This window comes from Epinephelus lanceolatus, chromosome 4 (assembly GCF_041903045.1).
Source record: "Epinephelus lanceolatus isolate andai-2023 chromosome 4, ASM4190304v1, whole genome shotgun sequence".
Taxonomy (NCBI): domain Eukaryota; kingdom Metazoa; phylum Chordata; class Actinopteri; order Perciformes; family Serranidae; genus Epinephelus; species Epinephelus lanceolatus.
In genome coordinates, this window is record NC_135737.1 from 31,194,213 (window position 1) to 31,204,991 (window position 10,779).

The 10,779-nt window shown below is 47.0% G+C and overlaps 1 protein-coding gene across 1 annotated transcript in view; it reads right to left on the reverse strand.

Annotated features, from left to right (window-relative positions):
• Window positions 1-7,385, reverse strand: part of arhgef17 (Rho guanine nucleotide exchange factor (GEF) 17) — an 83,800-nt gene extending 76,415 nt beyond the window's left edge. Inside the window, exon 1 of the mRNA XM_033632322.2 lies at window positions 1,952-7,385. Within this exon, the coding sequence (XP_033488213.1) occupies window positions 1,952-7,237 (5,286 nt within the window). The 5' untranslated portion in view covers window positions 7,238-7,385. The remainder of the gene's footprint in view (window positions 1-1,951) is intronic.
• Window positions 7,386-10,779: the final 3,394 nt, after the last annotated feature.

A 10,779-nucleotide genomic window follows, 5' to 3' on the forward strand; every position in this document is an offset into this window, starting at 1 on the left:
GAGCCAACATCTGGGCGGATAACAAAGGAGGAGAAGTGACAAGGGCACAAAGGAGCAGTGAAGAAAAGTAAATGTGACACATCAGATAACAGATTAAATTAATGAGAGATTTTGATGCTGTGGCGGAAACGAGCCACACTCCAGCCTCCAGAAAAGGAAGAAAAAACTTGTTCTCTCCTTCTTTCACCTTTTTATTTCCTCCTTTCTTTCTTCAAAGCTTGTCTGTGCTCCATTTTAGCTTGGCACAGTTGTTATTACATTCAGTCCAAATCACACACACACCACCACCATGCACCAGAGCAGTGCTCTAAACACAGCGTGTTGGCAACACTCTGGGCTCCAAGCGTTTGAACAGGCCATTGATATATTCCAGACAAACAACATACACACACACACACACACACACACACACGAAGAAAGAGGAAACCAGCTTATAATACACACACACACACACGACACAATGGAGCGCGCATATACACACACGCCAGCCGGTAATTCTGGACATCATCAAACACTTCAGTAACCACAACAACTTCCCATTTCCCTAAACCCATTTCCTGGCTGGTGAGGTCACTCGCCAGCTTCTGCTACCATCACTACGGCAACTGGGCAGGACAATAGGCCAAGGGAGTAAAACAATCCAAAACTAATGAAGACCAGGGCAATAGATGGAAGTGATATCAACAGGGGGGCAAAGTGGCTTTGTGAGAAATGGTCAAAGTCAAGGCGTGACGGGCGAGACAAAACAGTTTTTTTTAGCAAATAAAAACAACATGCGCCGCATTACTGAAACATACAGTGGCAAATCACAAGTAACCACAGGAAACGTTTGGCCTTCCTAACAGAGCAGAGGGCTGCAAATAGTCTCTGCAATTAAAGACAACACAGTAATGAAGTAACGAAAGCAAAACTCTGCGACCTTCTGTCCTGGCGCCTGACAAGATGTAATCCCAATGCTGCTTTTACTTTCTCCACATCTATTCAGTCACACACAGACCCACAGGATAGAAAATGTGCGTGTGTGTGTGTATTCAGAGGTGTGTTATGAGTAAGGGTAGCTGTGTATGGCAATAAATGACACATAAAAGAATATTGAGTACGCACAGGAACAGACACAGACAGACGGATTCCCACTGCTCTGTACTGTTACCAAAATAAGAGTGTATGCATGTATCCGTATTTAGATAATGAAAGATTATCATAATACTTACAAAACATGAATTTATCGTCTAGTTATTGTTTATTAAATTCATCAAAATGCTGATTTTTGGTCACAACCCAATCAGTTAACCTTCTGTGTTGCTATAATATAACAAAGCCAGAAGTCTCAGCATGTTTAGACACTGCTGAGTAAGTGCAGCATCGCAGACACATCCACGCTGTGTTTGGGTGAACTGTTTATTATATCCCCTCTCTATGACGCTGTGACTCTGGCGCAGAGACAATCGATACTGGATGAAACAAATAAATGGAGACAGACACACACACAGCAGGCCTCAGCCCACTCCTTAATGCCCTTTGTCTGAGATTTGTTTAATCGACCTAATAACATCCTCTGATGTTTGTTTAACACTGCTCAGCCTTTAATGGCTCCTGTATTGTCGTCCTGCTCCCAAATGCACTTTGAAATTTACCATATGGGTAAATATGCACGTCGTAAAAGCACAGGTGCAACATTATTGGCTGTTTTTAAGACGACTAGTATGACCCCAAAGGCCATCTATCGTCCATTATTACACTAAAAATCCAAATTCATCATAGTTGAGATGTCTGAAAAAGGCTATGAATCACTCACACCCACTTTTTCTCTTACTCAAACAGAATCCAAAGTTGAAACCATGAATCATCAGAACTCAAGGACACCATGCAACAAGACGGCATCAAGCATGCCAGCCTGGCACCTGCACACACTCACACACAGCACTGAAAATTGTAAAAGAGGTGAACTCACCACTCTGGGTTTGGTCCTCTGTGGGGCAGCCGTGGATGTGGTGTCCTCTGTGCTCTTCTTCAGTGGTCCCGCTTCTGTAATTCCACTTGTGCTGGTCTCGCTGGGCCCCTCTGAAGCCGCCACCAAACCTTCAGCTCCATCTCTGGCCGCTGGTAAAGGCCCTGGGCTCTCAGCAGTGCCCAGCTCCAGAATATATTTCTGGGTCACATCCTCCAGGGACGGGGCCTCGTCCCCTGGAGGCTTAAATGAAGCTGGAGGCTCTGCTGTGGGTCGGACAGCGAGGCAGTCCGCTTCCTTCAGTGGCTGGAGTTGTGGAGGTGGGGAGATGGGGATAAAGGTGGCGGGTTCGCTGGCATGGCGGACATGCTTGGGTCTGCTTTTGGGTTTGGATTGCAGTGTGGGAAGAGGAGGGGTGAGGTCACTTTGGTCGCTGTGATCCTCCTGCTCCTCTGAACCCAGCTCTGGGGGCTCAAATGGGTCCTCATGAGAGAAAAACTGAGCCAGCCTGTTTGGGCGCTTTCTGGTGGGCCGGCGAACCATTCTAGGGGACAGAACCTCAGCCAGCTTGAGGTTAAACTTATGCACCTCTATCTCTTCTTCACCTTGGTCTATTACATCATCATCATCCTCATCATCTCGGTTATCAGAGTGGGGGATGCATTCTGACTGGGAACGAGCTTTCTTGACTCTATTTATGTTTGGCTGTGCCGGCAATGCATGTTTATGCGTCACTTCAGGCTCCCACAGTTCCTCTCTCTGATCGCTCAGGATTGGCTCGCTGCTGGAAGGCAGGATCTGACCAGGTTGATCCAGCTCACTGATTGGCTGAGTGCTACTGGTCTGGCCTTTGCATTGAGGGTCATTCTGGGAAAGTAAAGGGGCGTCGCTACGGCGACTTGGGTCACTGAATGACTTCTTCTTAGGAGCTTTGCCATTGCCATGGTCATCCGTCATCAGTCTGTCCATTGCACCTGGCTCAGCTACGATGCTCCTAATCACCCCACTGTAGTCACGAACGCCATCATCACGGAGCCCACCGTCACTGGAAACTGACAAGTCACTGGCCACACTGCCTTTGTATTCTGACAAGGTGGCCACAGCAGAGGCCTCTGGAGCACCTCCTCCTCCTTTGACAGATAAGGATCCCAACAAGTTGCTGTCTACAGAGGAAAAACTGTTATTCCCTTCTTCTGCCGCAGAACAGCGCCGCTGAGGCATGGGGTCACTGAGCGAGCGGTACACTGTGGACTCCCCGTTTCCAACAGCTGCTATTGTTGACTCTGCGTTACTGCCATTGCTGGAATCAGAGCCTGTGTTGTTATTACCAGAAGGGGAGAACTTGCGCCTTCGACGGATAGAACTTGGTGTCGCAGGGGCTTCAAATCCTCCTCCTCCTGCAGCGCCTGCTGACCTCTGCGACACGGCACTGTTGGTGTTGATCTCCTCACTGGTAGTGTTGACATTGTTGATACCAGCAGTGCTGCTCAGGTTCGTGATGATACCGTCACTCTCAGCCACACAGGCAGGATGAGGCGAGGAGGGAGGTACGCTGACTTCATTCAGACGATTTGTACAATGCATGCTGTTCTCTGTCACCTCTTCTCTCTCCTGCTTGAACCCCTCCGCCTCATGGAGAGCCGATTGCTTCCACACGGTGACAGGCTGTCCGAGCACATCCCTGGCAATCCGTGACCCTAAATTAACCCCTGCTGACCCCAGGAAAGACCTCTCGGAGGGGTCACTGGGGCCCGTCTCTGGCTCTGTTACGATCCCTTCATCAGTTAAACTAGATTCATGGCCTGAAAGTTCATCCACAGAGCGGTCATACAACATGCTTTCCTCCGAGTCGCCCTTCAGTAAAGCTCTCTCTGTCTCTCTGCTCTGTCTCTTTGCCTTCTCCCTGTACTCTGTGCCCCTGCTGTTTAGCTTCTCCAACTGCATACTTTGTCCATCCCTCTCCCTCTCCCTGTTCTCTCTCTCCCTCTCATGTTTATCCCTGTCTTTTGTGATCTTACACTCAGCCTCTTGATCTGTCCCTGCCTGATCCTTAACACTCACTCCAGCTTTCTTCATCTCCTCATTTGTTTTCTTGGCCTGGAAACATGCATCTTCCAAATCATCATCAGTTCTCCTCACATCTACATTGTCATCATCTTCTCTACTACTCATCTGGCAGATGTCGTGAATGACCTGCCTGGCCTCCTGAACGTACCTCTCCTGCAACGGAGTTGGCATCCTTTCCTCATCCTCATCATCAAATCCATATTCCCTCATTCTTTGTCTCCTCCCAACCCTAAAATCACCCCCATCACTTTCTACTTCCCTGTCTGACACTGTCACCCTCCCTCCATCCCCCTCTCCATCAAAGTCAAGCTGCTGCTCAGAGGAGCTCCTCTTCGTGGCGCCGCCTGTCAAGTAACACCTCACATTTGTTGTGGGTTTGTCTGAATAAGTGAAGGATTTTGCACGACGCAGGGTGGCAGTCAGGTCTTTCAGTGACGGGCGATGACCAGAAGTTAGCAGGGTACCGCCATGAGACCGCGAGCCCATCCTGTACACCGGTGACCCCTCTGAGACCCCGGATTTGTCTCCACTTGTTTTCCGCACCTTGAGCCCTGAAAGGTCGGATTTCAGAAAGCTTAAGAGGGACATAGTTTCTGAGGTGATATCAGGGTTGGACATGGATATTTTATTTTTATCATTATCATCCACCCCATCCCCACCTGTTGTCTTCCGTACTGCTGAGCACTCCCCACCCCTAACTCCTGTGGATACACCGCCTTCTCTGGCAAGTACATTAGATAATGGGGGGACTGTGGGCACGATCTTGGGGCGCATGCGCACCGGGTTACGAGAGAAGTTATCCCCATGGCCAAAGCTTGGGGAGCGATACATGGTAAAATTCCCATGGTAAGTTTTACTCAGCATGGACGAGGATGCAGTTCTGCTAGTGTTGCCACATGCTCCACCTGTGGTATAAAACACATTTGCTCCACGGTTGGCACCGCCAGCCTGGTCCTCCTCCTTCAGCGTCTCAGTGCTGGAGTATCGGCTGCTGCAATGTGAACCACCGGGACTGGAAACAAATGGGGGGATATTGACCTTTGACACCCGTGATACACCAGGAAGTGTCGTGGATGTCACAGGTGAGGAGATGCGCTCCCATTGCTGCACCCTGGCTCTGTTGCTGTGACTGCTGGGTTCTCTCGCCGAGTGGCTCCGAGATACTGTTCCCACAAATTCTCCTCCTGTGTTTTGCTGGTGGTGCCTCTCTAAGTGCTCCATCGTCAAGGCCGTGTCACTGTCGCTGTCTTCTGATTCGCCATCATGATCATCATAATCATCACGGCCTGTTGCAAGGGCAGCGCCACTGACCTTCTTCTTCTTTCTCAGCGAGCGGCGGCGCACTGCCTCTCGACTGTGGGGGCCTAAAGAACCAGGGCTGTCCTCTTCACTGCCTGAAGACCTGCCAATACCCTTAGCACCCCACCAGCCATTTTTACAGCGGATTAAATAACTACCTCCCCGCTCTGTGGTGCCCCTTTCTCCTGCTCGGTAGGGGATGGAAGGAGCAGGACCAGAAGGACCACTCCAACTGCCTCCCCCAGCGGCTCTTCTTCTCCTGATGTGCTCCTCCTCTTCGTCTCCAGAGCTTGACCTCCAGCGAGAGCTGAGAGGAGAGGCAACTCCTGCTGGGGCTCTTAGCTCGGTGGAGGGAGCTACAGTAGAGGAGGAGGAGGTAATGGCTTTATCTGGAGCTGGAGCAGAGGAGGGGGAGGAGGAGGTGGGGGCTGGCGCTCTAGAGGAGCTATGTGAGGAATGTAAACTATCCCTGGGCAGCCCGACCCCCTGTCTATCCCTTCTCTCCCTCACTGTCGGCCGCTGAAGAGAGGAGGAGCAGGAGGAGGTGTCCAAGCTCTCCGATCGACTGCAAGACGAAGTAGCTGAGGGTTGAAGGTCAGGGCTGGGGTCAGATGTCAGCTCTGTCGTCCTGAGGGTCTTGTGGGCAGCCTCTGCCTCAGTGCTTGGACTATGAGATCTGTGTGGAGATGGGTTAATCCTTTGGTAGTGACTACCCCCAGTGCAACTGCGACTGCTACTGCTGCTGCTTTTAAAAGTGTTTCTGCCAGAAACTTTGCTGTTAGCAGAACTTTGTGCCTCTAAGTCTGCCTCCTCATCGTTTGAGAACTGTTGGTGGTCAGCTTTGGAATAAAAGTCCATACCGTGACTAAAACTCTCTTTATCAGTGCTGCTTTCTCTGCTTTGTGCTCCAGCTATACACAGGCTACTGGCTTCATTAGCTGAGAGTCTCTCATGTCTATCAGAGAGAGGAGCACTCTCACTTGAGCTGGGATCATGTAGATGTCCTCTGCCGGCTGCCTTTAAATACTCATAAGAGTCAGCTTTGTGTTGTTGCCTAGTTTTGTCTTGTTTCTCATCAAAAATCTGTCTAATTTTGGTGACACTGGGCCACTTGTCAGAGTGCAGGGGAATAAAGTCACTGTGGTGTGTGGAGAGATACTTTCTGTGAGATTTGCAGGGTGGGGGAACCCCTCTACTAGCAACATCATCCTCCTCATCTGTAGTCAAAGTCTTTCTGGGATCAGAGGGACATGCATTGATGTGTGAATAATCTCTCTTACCAGAGCTGCTGTCGGATGATAAACGTGTAAAAATCCGCTTCTCGCTTTTCCTCTCCAAATCCGAGCCTGACACAGAGTCAGTGTCAGACTGAAACGTTTGCACTTTATTGTCTCTTTGTGACTCTGCAGTAGCAGTATCACTATCATGGAAATATCCACCACCACTGCTGCTGTCCTCGTGAAAAGATTTACGAGCCGGAGACCTGTCTGTCCTGGAGCCCCTGGCCCGGGGAAGAGTGCTGCTCCCCCGCGTCACTGCTGCGCCGTCTCCCGGTGAGGCTCTGTGCGTCCCGGAGGAGCCGCTGCTGCTGCTGCTCCTGCTGCTGCTAAACTTCTCAGTGAGCTGTCGGATGGATGGAGAAATAGAGGAGAGAGGAGTGGAGGAGCCTCTCTTTCGATCTGCGGTCGGGAGGACGGCGGTGGTGGTGGTGGCACAGATTTTGGAAACTTTTCTTGACACACTGACATTACGCGTCGCCAAGTGCTGTTCTGCTTTGCTGGGCTCCGGGGGAAGGGCGACGCCAGCTGCCTCCAAATCCTCTGATTTGTGTTGTTGCTCCTCACTCCTGTTGGCGCTCCAGGACCCCAACTTTTTGAAAGAGACGCTGCGATACACACTTTTCTTCCTCTCTCTTTCTGCCATTGTTCATGTCTTTCTTTGTTAGATTTCACACACACATTTTTAACTCCACGGATATCACAGCCCCGAGCACCTTCTGGAGTTGTGGTCCATTTCCCCCCACGCAGCCTTACGGCACAAAAACCTCCAAACAATCACTGTTTTAAAACTAAATAGTTGGCAAAGCTTCACACAGCACGGTAATGAGTGGATAAACTCATCAGTCAGTAGGTAGATGAGAGCTACTCTGTTATCAAAACTTACATGTTGTCGATTCCCGAAACCGCATCCGTGCAAGCGCTGCAACTTTTTTTGTGGCCAAAACTTTTCCCAACCTGTTCACAAACACAACTTTTCCATTGTTAACCCCCCCTCATATTTCTAAACCTTAGCCCATCGCCAGGTTAGCACGCCTGCACGGGCCCGACGCATCATCCACTGTTAATTCCCCCAAAAAACTGTTTGTGGATTCCTTATTTTGTCATGATTTGGTTTTCCGTGACTTATGTTGTTTTTTGCATGTTAATGCCTGAGATAGGGCAGAGTGGGTGGGCGGGACTAGGGGTATAGGGGCTGTCATAGCCCCCTCGGGGATTGAGAGGAAAAGCGTTTTTCTCTTTTGATAGGAGAAGGCAGATACTGTGGACAAACTACATGTAATTATAGCCCTTTCCCCTGCGAAAAAGACAGTGGCATTGTCAAGAGTTTAAGACAGAAAACTACATTTTAAAACAATCTTTTACACCTGGAGCACTTTAGCAAACATGCACATGAACACATCACTGTATACACACTATAATTCCCAACATACAGTACAGTATTTATATTTTTAGAGGAAGAGAATGACACACTGATTTAATATTCCCCCAGTAGCTCAACGCCACACTGTGTTGTGAAGGTGTTGGTGAATTAGAGTGTCAGCATTCAAGGGAGGGGGGAGAAAACAAAGAAAAAAAGTTTTCACCCATACACAATAACCCCTCTGTGGTGCTTCCCATGTGGCTGTCTGGTTAACAGGTCCTTTTGTTCCAGGCAGGAATTCTGTGTTACATTCCCTCAGAGAGGAGAGTAGCTGCTGACTGCAACGCCCTCCACAGTCTGACCTGCAACATGTCAGGTCACTGGTGGCACATCATGGACTACTGCTAAACTCTACACACAAGTTTAACCACATAGAACCGCTTGTATTTCCTCTCCTTATACAGTATATCTTGAATTACTTTGGAAACTCAGTGTCAAGTTTATAGGACTCCATACCTGACGTGAACTGTGAAGTTGCTAGGTGAAATTGTGAAAAGTTGACTCATGTCAGGAAAGTTGGAGGTTGCAGTCCAGGAAAAACATACTAGATAAATACACTTGATAGCCACTTTATTAGGTACACCTTGCTAGTACCAGATTGGACCCCTTTTTGCCTTCAGGACTGCCTTAATTCTTGGTGGCATAGATTCAACAAGGTGCTGGAAACATTCCTCAGAGATTTTGGTCCATATTGACATGATAGCATCACACAGTTGCCGCAGATTTGTCGGCTGCACATCCATGATGAGAATCTCCCGTTCCACCACATCCCAAAGGTGCTCTATTGGAGATCTGTCGACTGTGGAGGCCATTGGAGTACAGTGAACTCATTGTCATGTTCAAGAAACCAGTTTGAGATGATTTGAGCTTTGTGACATGGTGTGTTATCCTGCTGGAAGTAGCCATCAGAAGATGAACTGCTGCTCACTGGATATTTTCACTTGTTTGGACCATCCTCTGTAAACCCTAGAGATGGTTGTGTGTGAAAATCCCAGTAGATCGTCTGGCACCAACAACCATGCCACTTAAATCACCTTTCTTCCCCATTATGATGCTCGGTTTGAAGCATTTACGCTGTTCCTGCCTGCATCTTACACCCTGCTATTATGTGCTGAACTGTCTCAGGAGCATCTTTGCACAGCCTGAACCTGAGGTCTTGTCTGGTGTGGTCAACCCCTGCTTCTATTGATCTTGTACTGAGGGCCTGTTCTTGTGCCGCCATGATTAGTGCTTCTGTGCTGTCTTTCAGTCCAACCTTTTCCAGCCACTGGTAGGATTTCTTGGTGTCACGGCCGTACCATATTCGTTAGAAAATTACCTTTTGTATAAATGAATTAAAGACATTCATGAAAGGCTGTATGACTTTTTTAATGGCTGTTTGTTCGTTACAGTATGACAACATCCAAAACATTTACACAAGCAACTCAAGGGGGCTGCATGGTAAGACAAGAAAAAACTAATTTATATACTGCATATAAAAACATACATGTTTCTTTTTCATCACACAATAATATCTATGTAACAAAAATAAAATTCTATTTCTGATATTACTCTTTTATTACAAAAAATAAGAATTCTTCTAAATAATACTGATTGACACAAATGTGTTGGTACAGTGCATAGACATGTCATCCCTCTAAACTAACCTCACACACACTACAGACAAAAATCATCTGACACTGCGAATATTCAACCTGACAGACATAAACATCAAGATATATTACTACACTACTGAATAAGCACACTGAACACACACATACATTCGGAAGTTCCTAACATTTTTAAGCATATTGTGGTCAAAATGTTCCTTGCATTTAAAATGCATGGGAATTACATGTTCACATTAAACCACTATTCACAACAGTGTATCAAAAACAATGCCAGAATTACCGATATGACAGCAGAGTACAATCTGGTCAAATTCATGCAACATCTGTTAACGCTTAAAGCAGTGATTCTCATTTTTGTTTTTTGGGTCATGTCCCTCTTCAGAAGTTGGAAAAAGTTCATATCCCATCCCCCACTCCACCATTTTTTATCAGTCACTAACAATAAATGGGAATTTTAATCAGATAAAGGTCAGCTTGATAGTATCAGCAAACCCTTTCTTTATTTCCTCCACATAAATTATATTTATTCAACTTTTTTCACTCCATATTTTCCCTCTGGCAGCTGACAGCCGCTGCTTTAAGTGAACGAGACCTCAGTTTTCTGCAAAAGTAATCAGAAAAGTAAGAGCTAGGAAAAACATTTACATTTGAATTAAGTTAAATTAACATTAAACAACAGAAAAATTAAGTCACAACCAACTACAGAGCAAACTGCATCCATTTCATGAACGTTACAGATTCCCTAGTCATGAACTCAGCAACTCAGTTATTTGGTGCAACTCCATAAGCAATAGTAGAAGCAAGTTTAATTGTATAGACTGTACAAATTTAGACTGTATGTATCCAGGTAGAGCAATCAAAGCAGTACTAAGTACCAAACAATTCACATGTACTCTGGAAACCTCTTTAAGAGTCTCTATTCCCTATTATTCATCCTTTATCATCTCTATAGCACCAAACTTCAATCAGCAGAGATGATTTCTTAGAAGAGAAATCCTGAATTCATGGAAGGAGTTCACACAACAACAGGAAGTGGGGAAAAAGCAGGGTTGTCCCTTAATTTAGAGCCTGTATTTAAGTCTAAAAATAGCATTTTCCCTCCCCCTCATGCATCTGATAATGACTCTTAAATGTATTAACATTGGCACATACTTT